Source organism: Pristiophorus japonicus, chromosome 1 (assembly GCF_044704955.1).
Source record: "Pristiophorus japonicus isolate sPriJap1 chromosome 1, sPriJap1.hap1, whole genome shotgun sequence".
In the NCBI taxonomy this organism is placed as follows: Eukaryota; Metazoa; Chordata; class Chondrichthyes; family Pristiophoridae; genus Pristiophorus; species Pristiophorus japonicus.
The window spans coordinates 221183217-221202291 of record NC_091977.1 but is presented as its reverse complement, the minus strand read 5'-3'; the positions used below and the strand labels follow the sequence as shown (position 1 = coordinate 221202291).

Here is a 19075-nt window from a genome sequence, read left to right as displayed (position 1 = left end):
AACAGGAGCGCGGGTCGGGTCAGTCAGGGGGGGGAGCGGGTGTCTGGTCGGCGGGGGGGGGAACGGGTGTCGGTTCGGGTCTGGTCGGCGGGGGGAGCGGGTGTCGGGTCTTGTCGGGGGCGGGGAGCAGGAGCTGGCCGTGGGAGGAGCCTTATCCACGCAGCCCCAGTGAGGCCATTGGGCCAGAGCTAGGGGCTGCGTGCTTCGGGCCCCTCCCAGACAGTTCGGCGCCTGGAGCTACTGCACTTGCGTGCCGACTGTAGCGCGCATGTGCAGAGGTCCCGGCACTGTTTTCAGCGCCAGGACCTGGCTCCGCCCCCCCCACAACTCGTGCTGGCTGCGCCAAGGGCCAGAGGACCTGTAAGTAGGTGGAGAATACCGAGGATTTTTTTTAGGCACGAAAAACGGGCGCCCAGCTCGGAGGGGCGCCCGTTTTTTTTCTTGTGGAAACTTGGGCCCATGGTTTCAGTATTTTATACACTTTAAGACATTAAATAAAACTGATCTAATGTTGGCATTTGGCCTGAGGGTTTTTCAGGTTGCTCATGGGGACTAATGATCATGCAGGGGTCAGAAGGAGACTTGGCCCGCTTCAGTCAATCGGCAGGACTGGTCCATGGCAAATGATAAGATATTTAAGGTGGTGGTTATTTGGACAGTCGATAGTGGGAAAAGTCCCTGATACAGTGGTATAAGAACAATGAATCTACCATATGAAGTAATAAGGGAAAAAACTTTCATAATCATATAAATAACTGATAAAAGAAGGTTTGACGAAGAATGAATACATAAATTAATTGTAGCTTCAAATCCAGTATGCGAGGTAAAGCCAAACGAGTATAAATAATTGAGAATAAGGTTTTGGGGAGAAAAGAACAGTTGCGTGTCTCTAAATAGTGTTACAAATATTGGACCAAAAATTGGTGTCGGAGGCTTCCCGTGGATGGATGCATCCGACAGAAATTATTTTTACGAAAGTACCTGGTGGTCTCGGAGGAACGAACACTTGCTCTCTGAGGCCTTGATGCGCAGCCCTGCGCAGAGGCCCAAATATTCCAGGAGCGTATGCGCATCCTGGAATTACGTGGGCCTGGACCACCAATCACAATGTAGTATTCTCATTCATAGTAATGGGAGCTCCGAGCTTCCATTACTATCAATGAGAATAACCCAAAAATCAAATAAAAGACAAACATAAATTTAAAAAGACACTTCACTTTTTAAAAATGATTAGAAATTGCAACAAATTAAATGTTTCAGAGAAAATTTTATTTTTTTTGAATTTAAAAAAAAGATTTTAATCGTGTTAAAAATAAACTTACCTTCACAGACAAGGTTTTTAATATAAAAATACGTAATAACAAGATCTGCAGGCGTAAGAGTTTGAAGGACATTCGCTGGGCAAGAGTTGGGCAAATAGCCCAAATCTCCACCCGCGAAGGCCCTTCTCCCAGAGATGTATGTGATCCGTCAAGACATTTTGACAGATCGCAAGTGCCTAAACCTGGAACTTATGGGGGCCTCTTTGGCACGTACACACCCGGAGAGGCTGCAATTTCAAGGCCACTATATTCTGAGGTCTGTACCTTTTTCGATATGCATAGAGTATAAAGGGGCCAATTTTCCACATGGCCGATTTTTGGCTCAGTTGTAGAGGTATGTCTGATTTTTTTTTTTTTAGTCGCCCGATTGTGCCCAAAAAAAGTTCCAAGTTTCACCAGCGTAACCTTTCATTTTGGCGCAGATTGTCCTTGAGCTCCGTGGGTGGAGCTTAAAGTCTGCGCTGAAAAACTGAGGTTGTCAGGGTAACGAGGGACACACTGCAGGGCTGAGGCACAAATAAAGCATTTCCCCTTTGTAAAATAGATCACTAAGTGAGACTTGGGACACAGACTGAAATTGCAATATATGAAACCAGGAGTCTATGAACGATATGTAGAGAAATGTTGCACAACATGCAAGTGTTCACACCATAATGCCCAAACTTAATGGCCTAGAAAACCCGGTTGGCTGCTTCACGCGGGCGACCGAGTGGAAAAAGTAAACAAAAGATGCGCACTTACTGGTTCCTGCTGTGCCCACGAGAGATCCGGGTCCTGAGGCCTCCACTCACTGCGCGTCGGAGCGCGTGCACGTCAGGATGTTCGTAAGTTGGAGCTGCAGTCACATGGCTCTGTGCAGCCAATCCAGGGACAGTATTTTCATATTCATAATAATGGGAACTCCGTAAGTTGGAGTTCCCATTATTATGATTGAGAAACAGCCCCCAAACACCCAAAACACTAACAAAAAAAATAGAAAAAATACACCTCATATTTAACATTAATTTAAATTAAAGTTATTTATGTCTTATAAAATATATATAGTTTTCCAATTTAAAATTTTTTAAAAAGTTTTTTCAATTATGGTTTAAAATAAACTTAGCTTAGTGGGCAGGGTTTTTAAAATTTTATTTTTTATTTTTGTGTGTTTTAAAACTCTTACGCCTGTAAAAGTAGGCTATGCACCTGCTTTTATCAGGCGCAAGAGTTTTCAGGACATCCGCTGGACAAGATATGGGTAAATACAGCAATCTTGCCCATGCGAATGTTCTGGCTCCCGAGATGCGGAGGTTCTGTCAAGCTCCCAGTTTTCAGCGCTTGCACATTGTGCGCTGAAAACCGGCTTTTGCGATGCCTTCGCAGGACCGCACACACTCTATACGGACCTGGAGAGGCTGGGATTTCCAGGCCAATATGAAATTCCTTTATTCCTTTTTGGTAATGAGATGAAGCAAACTTTATCAATTCTCCTTCCAACTGCAACATTCAAAAATTATAATGAATTCAGAACCAAGGTTCTGGAACAACGTCTCCAGTCCTTCAAGAGTTTTTGTAACCGCAGTTAATAGCACTTATAGATTTTTTTCATCTTTAGTGCCGGTGCCGAAGCTATCCTGGGCTGAATGCCCCCGGCCCCTTGCCGGTGCCGCTGCTATCCTGGGCCAAATGGCCCCCTGCCGGTGCTGCTGCTATCCCGGGCCAAAAGGCCCCCGCCCCAGATGTGGGTACCGCTATTAGCCCGTGCCAAAAGGACCCCCCCGCCCCAGGTGCCGCTGGCGCTCCTATCCCAGGCCGAAAGGCCCCCCGCCCCCAGTGCTATGTCTTCAGCTCCGCTAAAACAATGGCTTCTTCTCTGTGCCGGTTTTTTCTTCTCTGTGCCGATTTTCTTAAGTGCAGGTAAGGTTTTTTTAGAACGGTGCACTGTGCCGTTTTAGAAAAAATCCTACTTGGCCAAACTCACTTAAATGACCAGAAATGGTGCACCCGGCAGATTCCGGCCCCAGCGACGTCAAAAAATTGTGAACTAAAAAAATCGGACGTGAGTAGTTCAGGATGGTGCAGAAATTTTGGTGAAACTTACAGATTTTAGTCTGCTCCAAAAAAAGCAGCATAGGCTAAAAAAACAGCGCAGAATGGTGGCGAAAATTCAGCCCAAAGTACTTTACCAGTCATGTGACGCATTGTTTCAGTCAATTTGCTGTATCACTGGACTAGACAAACTGCTATTACAAGAGCAATGCTATAATGGATCTATTAGTAAACTGTACCTGACATGCTGTTGTGTACTTAATTAATTGTGGTTCCTCTGGAAGCGCAGTCCCAATAATTGAGATCACTTTTAGACAAATACAGCCTGCATCAGAGTGGGTCTAGAGGACAGAAAGATTCCAAATAGCACAAATGGAGTTGAAAATATAGTGCAAAACAAGCATCTGCTCTAGTATGTAGGAAAGATCCTGGTCATTCTAAAATAAGAGAACAGAACTTTGCACTGAAATTATTCCCCCTCGTGTTATCTTTTCCTTTAATTTGGCATTGTTGATTGCAGAATTGCTTAAAAATGGTTTTAAAAAAAATGCAGAGTAGCACTCCTATTACCTAACAGTGATGACAGCAAGCTGCCGCATAATATTTATCAATGTGCAGTTAATTCTGTTTCTCAGTAAATGCATGGCATATTGATGTTTCTTCAGTAGGTTCACTTTTGTTCTCATCATTGTACCTGACCTAAAATTCGGATGGATGAGACTGGGGCCAGTTGCATTGAGTGGTGCCTTATGTAAATGTTTGACTTTTATTTGAAAAGAACAGTAAGAATGTTTGTTCACTTGCCTTATATTCTCCATAAAATATGTTTATTTTTGAGAGAACTATGATAGCTTGATTTTTATATACACTAATTTTAATTTTTTAATAGTCTGTGTAAGAAATCTGTGGAAAAATTAAGAATTACTCCATAGTATCATGATGAATTCTTGCTTTTTGCCCTTGTGGTCACGGGATCTAGTTTCAAGACTGTTTTTAACACTGAATTTGCTAGTTACGCATATGCGTTGTGTTTTTCTGTTGACTCTGAACAACAAGCAGATTAACTTGCCGTGGGAGGAAAATATTTGCATAAGTCACCCTGCCCAGTAATAACTAGACCTCCTGTTGGAGCAGGGTCACAGAACTGTCTGCACCTGTGCTCCCAGCTGGGAAAGGCTGTACAGACTCTTTATTAGTTTCATTTATTTCACTAATTAACCAGTGTATATATTTCACATTTAGTTAATTTTCTTTTAATGTGGCTGAATATTATCTACTGATTTGTTACAATTATTCTGGAATCTGTATCTTTTAACAATAGTACAGGATTGCTACTTTTTCCATAAATAATTTGACAAATACATTCATCATAACAGCCTGCTGCCACAAAAAAAAGTTAAGTATTTTATTAGTCAGATTTAACTAAATTTGTTTTATCTTTGGAATATATACCAGGACAGAAGAATTAATTGTTTTGCTTCCAGTGGAAACAAATATTTCTTCAGATACTTTCAGCTGCTGATAGGGCTTTGTGATGTTGAAGTTAAATGTCCATATTGTTCCACATGATGTAACTAAAGATAAATGTACAGTTGTTTTTGTGCTACATTCATGATAAATTATGAAGTATTTTAATCATTACACTGTACAGATTTTCTGATTTGTAAAATATATATGTATCTACATATACATTTATTTTGTTACCTTAATAGAGTGAGGTCTTGTCAATTTGATAATTTATTGACTTCTCTCTTCTGTTCAATGCTCATAAATGTGCACATTTTTGGTTGCTTTTTAACCTGTAAATACTATTAGATCCTTATGTGTAGAAGCATATTTACTACAGTAAGATTGTAATTATCATTCTACAAGGCAAAGAAGCGACAGGCTTTCCTGGAAGAGACATACGGGGGCAGCATGAGAGAGCTGGAACTCCTTTTGGACAATTTTGCTGTGTCAGGCCTACGGACATCAGGTTAGTTGATGGTATGAAATGACAGATGCAGCTGTCACTGTTCCAAAAGCCACTGCATTGTGGGAATTCTGCAGATGCCTCTGTAATCTCTCTTCTCAACATGCTATGACCTGATGACAAGATAAGCATGGTCCTCGCAGCAGTGCAGTGGCCAAGCAGGCTGAGAGAAGGTGACGGAATGTGGGCCTGGTGCTGTTGAGCCAGAGCTTGATTTACAAGTGCCAGGGTCAGCTTGACAGGCATTAAAGAGCTAGCTTGCTGGCTTATAATTCCTGCAGGGACAGAGGCCCTCACAGGTTTCGAAGTAAAATACCTGGAAAGGAACCAGATGTTTTTTACGTTACTCGAGCCAAAATTCTACAGCATCTCATGCAACTTAGTAGTTGCCAACTCAGGAAGGTTATTTAGGACAACAATGAGTGTTCTGTTATCTCAACACTTATAAGAATAGAAGTGGTTGCTGTATGTGTGGTATTGAAAAACTTTTCCATGATTGGTCACATGTAATAAAATGCTGCTTTTATGCCAGTTAATATTTACATTTCGGTAGATAATCTTTGGTTTAGTGCAGTTTGTTTTTTTCGAATTTGCGCTCTTAGGATTCTGTCAAAAACAACCTGTAATGCTTGAGACAGATTTTTAAATAGTTACTGCATGTGGTTAGATGTAGTGAACATTTTTGCAGCAAAGAACATAATTCTTCTGAGACTGGAATAGAAGTAAATCAGAGGAGACAGTGGGACACTACAAGGGACATGTTACAATGATGAATCTAGCAAAACCTCTGTCCTTGTCACATTTGCTGAGAGTTTGTCTAAATCAGCATTCTTTGGGCCCAAGTTTCCACAAGAAAAAAAACGGGCGCCCCTCCGAGCTGGGCGCCCGTTTTTCGCGCCTAAAACGGCGCCTAAAAAAATCCTCGGTATTCTCCACCTACTTACAGGTCCTGTGGCCCTCGGCGCAGCCAACACGAGCTGTGGGGGGGCGGAGCCAGGTCCCGGCGCTGAAAACAGTGCCGGGACCTCTGCACATGCGTGCTACAGTCGGCACGCAAGTGCAGTAGCTCCAGGCGCCGAACTGTGTGGGAGGGGCCCGAAGCACGCAGCCCCTAGCTCTGGCCCAATGGCCTCACTGGGGCTGCGTGAATGAGGCTCCTCACCCGGCCAGCTCCTGCTCCCCGCCCGACCAGACCCGACACCCGCTCCCCCCCCCCCGACCCGACACCCGCGCCAACCCCCCCCCGACCCGACACCCGCTCCCCCCCCCGCCCCGACCCGACCCGAGACCTGCTCTCCCCACCCCCGAGACCCGCTCCTCACCCCCCGCCGCCCCCACCCGACCCGACACCCGCTCTCCCCCGACCCGACACCCGACCCCCGACACCCCCCGCCCCGACCCGACCTGAGACCCGCTTCCCCTCCCCCCCGACTGACCCGACCCGACCCGCGCTCCTGTTCCCCGACCAGACCCCCCCCGCTCTCTCTCTCTCTCTCTCTCTCTCTCTCTCTCTCTCTCTCTCTCTCTCTCTCTCTCTCTCTCTCTCTCCCCCCCTCTCTCTCCCTCCCCCCCCTCTCTCCCTCCCTCCCCCCCCTCTCTCTCTCTCTCCCTCCCCCACCCTCTCTCTCTCTCTCTCCCTCCCCCCCCCCCTCTCTCTCCCTCCCCCTCCCGCTCAGCGGCACGAACGGCTGCAGAATTCTCCCTGGCTGAAGCACTTTTACACAGGTAGGAAGATGGTTTATTTAATCTTTTCTTGGCTTATAAATGTTTATTCAGGTTGGATTTATTTGTATAATATTTGTAGAAGTATAAATAAGGATTTATTGTCGAATTTAATGAGTTCCCTTCCCCACCCCTCCCCCCCACCTCGTTCTGGACGCCTAATTTGTAACCTGCGCCTGATTTTTTAATGTGTAGAACAGGTTTTTTCAGTTCTACAAAAATCTTCACTGGCTCTATTCTACTTTAGTTTGGAGTACATTTTCACTGTGGAAACTTTCAAATCAGGCGTCAGTGGCCGGACACGCCCCCTTTTGAAGAAAAAATTCTGTTCTAAACTAGAACTGTTCTACCTGACTAGAACTGCAGAAAAAAAAATGTGGAGAATTGCGATTTCTAAAATAGTCCGTTCTCCACCAGTTGCTCCTAAAAATCAGGCGCGAATCATGTGGAAACTTGGGCCCTTTGTGTTAGTACAGTTAAAGGAATGTTCCAGGAAAAGACTGTTGCCTTCATCAGTAAAATACAACCCTATGATATACATGTGATTTAAAATAAAAGTTACAAATCCAACATAAGGTGGTTGAGTGGCCTACTGATTGGGAGCTCCACTTTAATTATATATTTGGGGCTAAGTGCAGAAGTATGATGTTTTGTCATTTATCCTTGGCTCTCTGCATTCCCGATTGCTCGCACAGCCTCAGAAATTAAGTCAGGATGAATTCTTCATCAGGGGGGCCAGCCACCTGAAGGTGAATTATAATATTAAAAACTTCTTTACCCAAATAATGTGGAACTTGCTACCAAAGGGAGTGGTTGAAGCGAATAGTATTGATGCATTTAAGGAGAGGCTAGACAAGCATATGAGGGAGAAGGGAATAGAGGGCTATGTTGATAGATTTAGATGGAAAGACGGGAGGAGGCTCGAGTGGAGCATAAACACTTGCATGGACAGGTTGAACCGAATGGCCTGTTTCTGTGCCGTATATCCTATGTATATGTAAAATAGTCCACAGTATGTAATATAAAAGATGAATATTCAAAGTTAAAGTGATTTTAGGGTCACCAAAAAGAATATTTCTAATGTTATCATTTTATCGGTAATTTTTAAAAGACTTTTTAAAATCTTTTTTTGAAGCCATCCATTTATTTTTCATCTCAACTCTTATTTGCTAAAACCAACATATTTATAGCTTTTGGATCCAACAGTTTGTCAGGTTAATTAAAACTTTTACTTGTGATGTAATTATATGCCAGTAATAGCAGAATAATTTTACATGACTAATAAAATCTAATAATGCAGCTTTTTAATGCCATTAGCTGTATGGCAGTACAGTTGTCTACCGATGATTTTGCCGTTTTGTGTGCTAAAAATGAGAATGAAACAAAACTTTACATTAAACAATGTAAATAATACAATATGTAATTTTTTTTTAGTCCAGGCCGCTGGATACTAGTCTAGCAATGTAACCACTACACCACAGTACCCTTCAGCTAATTTAAGCTCTCTTCTCTTGAATAGAGATCTTTAATATTGTGAAAGGTTTTGATAGAGTAGACACAGAAAGAATGTTTCCACTTGTGGGGAAGAGAAAAACTAGAGGTCATCAATATAAGATAGTTACCAAGAAATCAAATAGGGAATTCAGAAGAACATTTTTTTACCCAGAGAGTGGTGAGAATGTGGAACTCATTATCACAGGGAATGATTGAGGAAAATACTACAGATGCATTTAAGGGGAGGCTAGATAAGCACATGAGGGAGAAGGGAATAGGGGTTTATGCTGATAGAATTAGATGAGGAAAGATGGGAGGAGGCTCGAGTAAATGCCAGCATGGACTGTTTGGGCTGAATGCTCTGTTTCTGTGCTGAGCTCGCTGACCTACATTGGCTTCCAGTTAAGTAATGCCCCGATTTCAAAATTCTCATCCTTATTTTCATACCCATGGCCTCGCCCTTCCTGATCTCTAATCTCCTTCAGCCCCACAACCCCCCCCCAGATATCTGCGCTCCTCTAATTCTGCCCTCTTGAGCAGCTTGATTATGATCGCTCAACCATTGGTGGCCGTGCCTTCTGTTGCCTAGGCCCCAAGCTCTGGAACTCCCCGCCTAAACTCTCCGCCTCTCTACCTCTCTTTCCTCCTTCAAGACACTCCTTAAAACATACCTCTGTCACCTGGGCTAATTTCTACTTATGCGGCCCGGTGTCAAATTTCTATCCCATACTACTCATGTGAAGCGCCTTGGGATGTTTCACTACATTAAAGGCGCTATATAAAATTAAGAATAGACTACAATATTAATTGAAATCTTAAGTTTCACATAACCAAGTCCCATCCTGACATTATGCAAGAGCCTGTTACTAGTGTGTTACCAATGACCAATGATCAGTAATCATTAAGAAAATTCAATCTGAAGTCAACCTAAATAGCTATTACATTTCTAAGTTTTTTTTCCACCAAAAATCCAAAAACATCAATTGTTCTTTTTAATCAACAGCTATCTTGTAACTAATTTAGTGGGAGCGAATCATGTTTCCTGTTTCATAATTAACTGTTATAGGTTTCCAAGGAAGGGTGGGATGGGCCAAATGGCTTCCGACATCTGTACTTATCCTTGTGATGTCCATACTTATACCTATGAACAGAGAATATGAGGACTGCAGTCCAGCCAGTTCTCCCTATTCTTCAGGAACCATTTCCTTGTGAACTTTGTGAAATCATAACTTGAACCGATGCAAGACTTTTGGACATCTTTTGGTCCTTCCAACAGACCCTTTTTGTGCTTCATAGCTAGGAATCCACGGTTTAGTAACAATGGAAAAATTAGGCTAGAATGCTACATATTCCTCTTTATTACAAGGTTGGAACATCTGTTTCAAAGGGCCCAAGTTTCGACCGATCCGTAGAGAGAGGTCCGCCGACTTTCTAGAACGAAAAGCGCGCCTAATATTTACCTCGGTATTCTCCACCATGATCAAGCTTGCTTTGGACTCAGCACAGCGCAGCAGAAGCAGCGGGGTGGCGGAGCTACAGCCCTGCGCCGAAAAGAGTGCTGGCAGCTGCACGCGTGCGCAGTGGTGTCTGCGCACGTACGCAGTAACTCCTGGCCCTCTCAGCGCGTCCTGTCTCCGGACAACCCTATCCCTGGCCGAAGGGACAATGCGATGTTCGCAGCCCCTATCCCGGGCCGAGTGGCCTGCCACAAAGGCCGGCCGCTGCCTTCCCGCGCTCACTGAACAGTTCCCATGGAAACACGGCAGTATGGAGCATGTACACAGGGAGATTTTTGTTTGCAGTGCTAAGGAAATAATGTTAGTAGTCTATATAATATACTCCAGTACATAAACTTAATTACTTTGAGCATGCATATATGACACATTTACCTAGCACTCTTTTCAGGAGGCAGGACCCTTTGTTTTTGGATTAGTAGCCCTGCCAGAACTTACCCCTTTGATGTCTATGTATCTCAAATAGTATCAGCATTTTACACGATGACTAAGTATGCTGCAGTAGGTGAGGTAGGAACTTTAAATTTTTTATTTATTGATATATTGATTTTTTTTTAATTTTCTTTTTCTTGATTTATTTATTAATTGATTTTATTGATTTATTTCTCATTTAGTATTGATTGTGGTTCTTTATTTTTAAAACTGAAGTGTTTAATGCTTTGGAAAATCCTCTAACTTCCCTCTAACTTCGCTTCCCCCCCCACCCCACCAATCTCTGACTACCTGTGCCTGATTTCTAAAGTGTCCACAGGTTTTTCAAAGCGTACAAAAGTGGACACTGACTCTGGCCTAAGTTAGTTTGGAGCAACTATTTGCTGGCCAAACTCGCTTAAATGGCCAAAACAGGCGTAAGTGGCTAGGAATGCCCCCTTTTGAAAAAAAAAACGAAACTTAAAAAAAAACCTAACTAACTCACTTACACTGGCGCAAATTAAATGGCCAGAATTGCAACTAAAAAGATACCCCCAAAAAATCAAGTTGCTCCAAAAAAAACCAGAGCAACTCCTGGGGAAATTTGGGTCCATTGTATCAAGTAGTTCCTACCAGACCATGCAGTAAAGCCTATGACAGCAGATACATTTATTTATGCCGTATGGTGTTATGAAGTCACTGTGTCCTTCTATTTGGCAGGTTAGCTCAATAAGTAAATATTGTATTCAACTTGTCTCCATCAACTATTTTTCATTTATGTAAGGCTGCAAAGCCGGTTAATATTTTGAAAATGTCCCATATCTGATAAAATATGTGATTTTGATTAAAACCTTTTGTCTAGTTGATTATCTGTCAAATTAAGCTGTTAAGTTAATTCATTTGGAAAGTATTTTTTGCACCCTATCCATTTAAGATTTAAGCCAATAGTCTTAAGTTGATAAGCACTGATAAAGCTGTACTATCATTTCAGGCATCAGTAGTATCCCTCCTCTTAGTAATTATTGATGATACTTTTCATTGTTGCAAGGTCATTCCTAATGTTCTTTGCAAGATTACTGTAAATGCTGACAGGAAAGAAGTTGCACTATACGGGAAAGCAATGTCTATATCCATCATGATTTCCCATCCCCCTACCCCCACACACTTAGGGCTAGAGTTCCCTAACCTGTTTTTCTGGCGCCCTCACCTGAGGTGCGCTGCTTTTGTCTGCTTCCAAGTGCGCCGAAAAAAGACGTCCATATTCTGGCTGCTCTCCAGCCTCTTCTCGGTCGCAGCGCAGCGTGGCCCAATGGATTGGGGGCGGAGCCAGGTCTCGGCACTGAAAACAGTGCTGGGACCTCTGCACATGCGCGCTAGAGTGCACGCATGTGCAGTAGCTCCTGGCAGGCCGTTTCTGCAAATGCACGCTGCAGGCTGTGTGGGAGGGGCCCGAAGCACGCCATAGCCCTGGCCAAATGGGCGCTCCCATCGGTGGCCCGCTGCGTTCCTTAAGGTAGGACTTCTTTTTTTTAATTTGTTATTTACTGATTGATTTTGGTGCTTTAGGGGCAGGGTTCCCTCTATTTTTTTATGTGTTATTTATTGATTGCTTATTACTTTGGTCTTGGTTCTTTAGGGGCAGGGTTCCTTCTATTTTACTTGTTAATTAATTGCTTATTACTTTTTGTGCTTTGTTTGGTTCTTGGTGGTGCTTTAAATGTAGTTATTTGCGCCGATTCCTTAACTGTAAGTAAGGTCTTTCTGTGAGGACAAAAGTGGACACATATGCTGCCCTAAGTTAGTTTGGAGCAACTATTTTCTGGCCAAACACCTAAAACCGGGGTAAGTGGCGGGAACGCTCCCTTTTGAAAAAAAAAACTGACCGAACAAAAAACCTAACTAACTCACTTACACTGGCGCAAATTAAATGACCATATTTGCAACTAAAAAGATACACCAGAAAAATCAAGTTACACGAAAAAAAACGGTGCAACTCATGGGGAAATTTGGGCCCTTTGTCTCTCTCTTCAAAGCTCAATCCTACCAGATTCAATGCAAAGAAAATGCTTGTAACTTTAAAACTACAACCATTCTGAATGGATTCATTGAATTTAAGGAAGAAAAATTCACATTTGTACTGAGTTTATTACATCCTCAAGACAAAAACAACTTGCATTTACAGATATATAGAAAATGCTGGAAATCTCAGCGGGTCAGGCAGCATCTGTGGAAAGAAAGCAGAGTTAACGTTTCGGGTCGATGACCCTTCGTCAGAACTGGAGAGTGTACGGAAAGAACAGATTCTTAACAAGCACTGAAAGGGGGAGGGGAAGAAAGAACAAAAGGGAAGGTCTGTAATAGGTTAGAAGACAGGAGAGATTAGAGAGACAAAAAGAGATGATGGCCCAAATTCAAATGGTAATGCCAGGAGTTAAAAAGACATTAGTCAAGATAGGGTGTCCCTCATGCTATAATCTTCAAGCATGGCACAAGCTAATTGCTTCCTGATTTGCCTTGTATTTTCATCCTTTGTTTCAACCATGGTGATATGCTTCACTATGAGCTTTTGGATTCTCAGTAAATATTTTAAAAACATCTTTTAAATGGATATATGCTGTGGTCCCATTGTATTTATAGATGATTGTTCTTTACAGCATTTTGTCTACTTAGATGTCCAAAAAGCTTTTGACAAGGTACCGCATCAGAGGCTTTGCAAGGTCGGAGTTATAGATAGATTTCGATCAATTTGGAGACCGGTCACCAGTGGTGTCCTGTAGGGATCAGTGTTGGGACCATTGCTTTTTACTATTTTTATTAATGAGCTGGATTTTGGGGTTGGAGGCACAATTTGGAAATTTTGCAGATGACACCAAGATCTGTGCGAGTGTTAGAACTGCTCATCTGTTTCAGGCAGATCTTTGTGTTGAGAAATTGGGCTCAAGACTGGAAAATGATGTATAACTTAGATAAGTGCAGTGTTATGCATGTGAGCAGGGCAAATGTTCAACATTCATACCCTCTCCAGGGAAAGGCATTAAAGATGGCGGAGATAGAAAGAGATTTGGGCATTCTAGTGCATACATCCTTAAAGGTACATGAGTAATGCCATGCAGCAATAGCTAGAGCAAATAGGGTGTTGAGTTGTATCTACAGGTGCAACATCCCCAATCCGGAACTCCGAAAACCGGATATTTTGCGCATAGCTGATGGAGTTGTCCAGAATCCGGAATTATTGTCCCAAAACTGGACATTTTGAGACAAAACCCAAAATCCAGCACAGATTCGGTCGAGGATTCCGGATTTCAGACTATTGATTTTCTTGTCCAAAATCCGGGAAAAAAAACAAAACCGGAACGAACTCAGTCCCGAGGATTCCAGATTTTGGACGTTGTACCTGTATAGGACACTTGAGTATAAGACAAGGCATACTGTTTTGTCCTTGTACAAGAGCTTAGTCAGGCCGCACTTGGAATACTGTGTCCAGTTTTGGTCTCCTCGCTTGGTAGGCGATGTCTCCTCGCATGATGGGTGATATTGAGGCTCTGGAAAGGATGCAGAAGAGGGCCACTAGACTAATTCCAAGTCTAAAGCATCTTAGTTATCAAGATAGGTTAAAAGATTTGGGACTCTATACCTTAGAGCAGTGTATACTTGGGGGGGGGGGGGGGGAATCTGATTTAGGTTATAAGAATTAAGGCTCAATTTTCCCCAATTATCTGTGCCGGTTTTTTTGGCGTGACCTGTTTTTTTTGGAGTAAATTAAAATCTCCAAGTTTCCTCAAAGTTTCTGCGCTAGCATAATTCACTTGGGTAGGATTTTTTTAGGCTGCAATTTTTTTTACCTCATTGGGGGCGTAATCTGCCACCCGCGCCAATTCTGGCCATTTAAGCAAGTTTGGCCAGCTCCGATTTACTTTGGGACGGCGTATGTGACCATTCTGGAAAAACCTTCTGGGCAGTTAACAAAATCGGCGCAGGTAAGAGAATCAGTGCAGCAGATGCAGTTCCACAGCCCAGACAACAGCATCAGAGAGTGGGTGAGAGGAAGAGAGGGGGTGAGAGGAAGGGTGGGGGGGTACGCCTTTCGCCCAGGGTTAGGAGCAGTAACCGGTATCGGGAGTTGGGCCCCCAAAAAACGGGAGTAACTCTTCAAGTACGCCAAAAAACGGCTTTGGGGAAAATTGAGCCCAATGAAGAGAATAGACGGTGTTCCAGCTGACAGTTTATTTCAATTAAATTGGTTAAGCAGGACCAGGGGTCACAAATTTAAGTTGTATAGGGCTAGATCTAGGTTAGATGTCAGGAGGTAGTTCTTTTTCCAGAGAATAGTCGACCTCTGGAACAAGCTGTCGTTTCATGTGGCAGATATAAACTCGCTGAATTCCATCAAGCGAATGCTGGATTTGTTTCTGGCTGCAGTGGAGATCACCTCCTACAGAAGATAGGTACTGCAGAGAATTCAAAGCCAGAGTGATCTCCTGTACTAGTTTTGATCGCCTAGATGGGTTAGCGAGGAATTCCCCAGATTTTATTTTTCCAAATTGGCCAGGGTTTTACATTTTTTTTGCCACTCCCAGGAGATCACATGGTTTCGGCTGGGGTGGAGTGTATATATTATGATATACAAGGTATCGCAATTGTGTGGGACAGGCTCGATGGACCAGATGGTCTTTACCTGTTCGTCATTGTTCGTATGTACTTCTAATTTAATTTTATTTAGTCAAATATAGCTTCCTTTTATTAGTGTCTCTTGTGTTTATAAATACACGTCTGTAAAGCTGAATGTCAGCTTTGTTTAAGTAAATGGATTATGATATTTTAATTGAAACACGCACCATCTCTGGATTCTTAGTCGACATTTAGCCTTTTGAGGCAGCTCTTTTTAGCCAGAGGAAATTTAATTCCCCAATTTAAATGATGTAAGCAAGGAAGAAGCACGGTCCCAGAAATGAACACCTCCCCAACGCACTTTCTCCTCTTCTAGAAAACCCAGCAGTGACTCATTATTACTGCTGTTCCTGGAACTAACGAGCGTAAGACTGAGGAACCATATCCCAAATTTGTAGATGAATTAGGCATTGATCCAGATTTTGCGGTCAGCAGCGAATGAACGGCGCTCGCCGTTGATTACACTTACACTTGCCCACAGACTTTCTATGAGATTTTGCTCTGGACTTTGCGGTGATTTCGAAATCCAAAACCGAATGGCGCCCTCTACAGGGGATCTGGGACCTATGCGAACAGGGTAAGCAACTGTATCTCTTTAATCAGAATGGACCGAAATTTGCAGTCGGAGGCGTACCTCTGGAGTATGCCTCTGACCCGAAAAAAAAATTGGAAAGTACCTGGTGGCTCCCAACCTTCGGAGTCTTTGGGTCCTGGGCATCCAGTGTAAAGTCCCAGGGAAGCAGGCGGTTTGGAAGTGTGTCCTTGGGATCACGTGGGCCAGACCAACCAATTAGAAAGGGGGATTCTTCATAAGCTTATGGGGATTCCATTTACCAACAGAATCCCCATAAGCTTGTGAGAAATCCCCAAATAAAACACAATTCTATTAAAAATAAATATTCCTATGTTCAAAATTAATTAACTCCCTTTGATTAAGCATTTAAAATTTAAATTTAATTTTTTGAAAAATAATATTTTAATCCGGCCCAAAATTTACATGAACTAATTTTAAATGTTTTTGTCTGTCTTAATCATTTTAATTTTAATTGAACATTGATTTTAACCCTTGTGCTGCTAAAAACAGGCCCTATGCTTGCTTTTACCAAGCGTAAGGGTTTCACGGGCATTCGCTGGGCAGTAGTTGGCCAAATAACCCAACTCTATGACAGCGAAAGTGTTTTTGGATCGCATGCAAATGATCTAAGGAGAAACTTGACAGATTGTAAGTTCTGGGTTTTCGTGCATGTGTATGCGGAAACCCGGAACTTGAGAGGCCATTCTGAGGGCCCTCTAAAATCCGGGCCAGTGAAGAATCCTTAATGAAATGCAGAATCTGAACCAGGAAGTGTAACTTAGAATATTTAATTCAATGCCAATTTATGTACAGGTAGCAAAATAAAGAGAGGGAAAGAAAGATGGGATTAAGAGAGGGAGATAAAAGTGACAGAAAGAAAAAGTAAAAAAAAATTATTTATATTTTTTTTAAATCTCCAATGATTTTCAGTACCAGGGAGGCTGTTTGTGGCAGTAATTCAGACTTATCATGCCGCTAAAACTTTACTTGCACTCGAATGGACAAGCCCTAATTTTTTTTGGCAAATTTAGTGGGTATCTATCGTGTAAGTACCCCAACTTCATACCTTTTCATGTAATTCAATGGTGAGCCTCTTGTCAAGATAACGGTATAGCGAAGCTTCTGGAGGAGCAGGGCAACTGGGATGGTAGTTTTGTGATTTCCATATTTAACTGCACGTGTGATCGCTGGAAGTTGCTGTCCAGTTTACTCTTCAATAACAGTGAGCGCTGATAGCCTCACCATTACTTTGACAGCAAAATCCAGGCCTTTATCCCTTGTACACCAGTCATTGAAAGCAAGCATGCAGGTGCAGCAAGCAGTTAGGAAGGCAAATGGTATGTTGGCCTTTATTGCAAGGGGATTTGAGTACAGGAGTAAGGATATCTTACTACAGTTATATAGGGCCTTGGTGAGGCCACACCTGGAGTATTGTGTGCAGTTTTGGTCTCCTTACCTAAGAAAGGGTATACTTGCCATAGAGGGAGTGCAGCAAAGGTTCACCAGACTGATTCCTGGGATGGCAGGGCTGTCGTATGAGGAGAGATTTGGTCTACTAGGCCTGTATTCATTAGAGTTTAGAAGAATGAGAGGGGATCTTATTGAAACGTATAAAATTCTGACTGGGTTGGATAGACTGGATGTAGGGAGGATGTTTCCCCTGGCTGGGAAGTCTAGAACAAGGGGTCACAGTTTCAGGATACAGGGTAGGAAATTTAGGACCGAGATGAGGAGAAATTTTTTCACTCAGAGGGTAGTGAACCTGTGGAATTCTCTACCAGAGAAGGCTGTGGAGGCTAAGTCACTGAATATATTTAAGAGGGAGATAGATAGATTTCACGACACAAAAGGCACCAAGGGGTATGGGGAAAAGAAGGGAATATGGTGTTGAGATAGAGGATCAGCCATGACCTTGTTGATTGATGGTGCAGACTCGAAGTGCCAAATGGCCTACTACTGCTCCTATTTTCTATGTTTCTATGTTTCTAGCAAATAGTTGGTTGCGAAAACTGCAGGGAGGATTTCAATGGAGTGATTTTTCTGGTAAAGTTGGAGAATGTTCATACCAAATAATTTTTGTTCCTCCGATGCAGGTGGTACTCTTAGACCTTGATATCCACTTCAGATATTTTATCGTACCTGTACTTAACAGGATAGAAAGCTTTGGACCCATTCTTGAGCTCTTTATCACAGGGGAAAGTTCAAGGTGATAACACTGCCATAAGTAATTCTGATGGAACATCCAGAAGAATTGCTGATAGATGCGGACCTAAAGGACATATACATAAGGGTTAGGGATTCTTTGTCTTATCTGGTGCCATTTGGGACACAACTGTTAACGTGGTTGTGTTTAAACCTCTTTGTTATTCTACTCACCATCTGTGCTGCCTTCTCCGGTTCATAATTGAGATGTCATTGGAAACAAACCTGAGGAAAACTACCAAATTGGCTAGTGCTAAAGTTTTTAGTGATATGATGTAGAAAGTCAGTTTTATGAGGAGGTTCAAAGAGAGAGGATGATCATGCTTAAAGTAGGAAAGTTAATATTTTACTTAGTTACAACATATTTTCCCAATAATCTCTTAAACATTTTTAATAGCAGTAGCATCTGGGGGTGTAGTACTAGATTGTGTTTCTTCCCAAGTGTTGCATGAATATAACTGGGGGAAAAAAAACACTGGTTAAGTTCAGCTTATTCTGAAATCTCAACTATTTCACAGAATACTGAAGCAACATAATTATTGCTTTCTGAAATCATAACTGGGCATTATAATGCATTACACCCATGCATACCTTATACTTAGAAGAATATTGCCGATGGAATTTTTTTCATTTTGTTCAAATGCAATATATTTAGGAAATTTATGTCGACAATAACAGAGGATCAGACAATGAGCAACTGATTGATTCAAATTGGGTTTAGACCATATGTGCCAAAAGTGCACAAAGTTGTAACTTCCTCTGACCATCTGTCTATTTTGCATAATATAAACATTTTCTTTCTTGCCCATTCATGAAAAATAGCTGTTCCTCATCAGGTTAGATTGACTAAACACATTAACAATGCAAAGTGTCAACATTGCAAATCAGAGATGCAATATCACAATGGATATCTGATCCCAAAGATATAAAATTCCAAGAAAATAATTGGAATTATATAATTTCCAGCAGTTTCAGGGTGACATTAACATAGATCAGAGGTTAGATTGGACAGTTGCTGGGCAACTGAAACTACGCTGTAGTGTACGGTCATTGGAGGTGAAAGCTCTGTATGTCACCGTCTGTATATCTGTGTTCTCATTGGTACATTTTGAAGTAAATTAAATACTTTATATAACAAATTCCCACAGGTATTTAAAACTTTGTTTGA

General features: G+C 42.3%; 1 protein-coding gene across 7 annotated transcripts in view; it reads left to right on the top strand.

Annotated features, from left to right (window-relative positions):
- The window catches only part of LOC139268435 (coiled-coil domain-containing protein 171-like), a 413113-nt gene that overhangs the window by 87809 nt on the left and 306229 nt on the right, over positions 1 to 19075 (top strand). For 6 of the 7 annotated variants that reach the window (XM_070886604.1, XM_070886612.1, XM_070886596.1 and 3 more), the window contains exon 10: positions 5223 to 5325. In XM_070886604.1, coding sequence (XP_070742705.1) covers positions 5223 to 5325 — 103 coding nt within the window. The remainder of the gene's footprint in view (positions 1 to 5222; positions 5326 to 19075) is intronic. The other variant, XM_070886586.1, reaches the window with a different exon arrangement.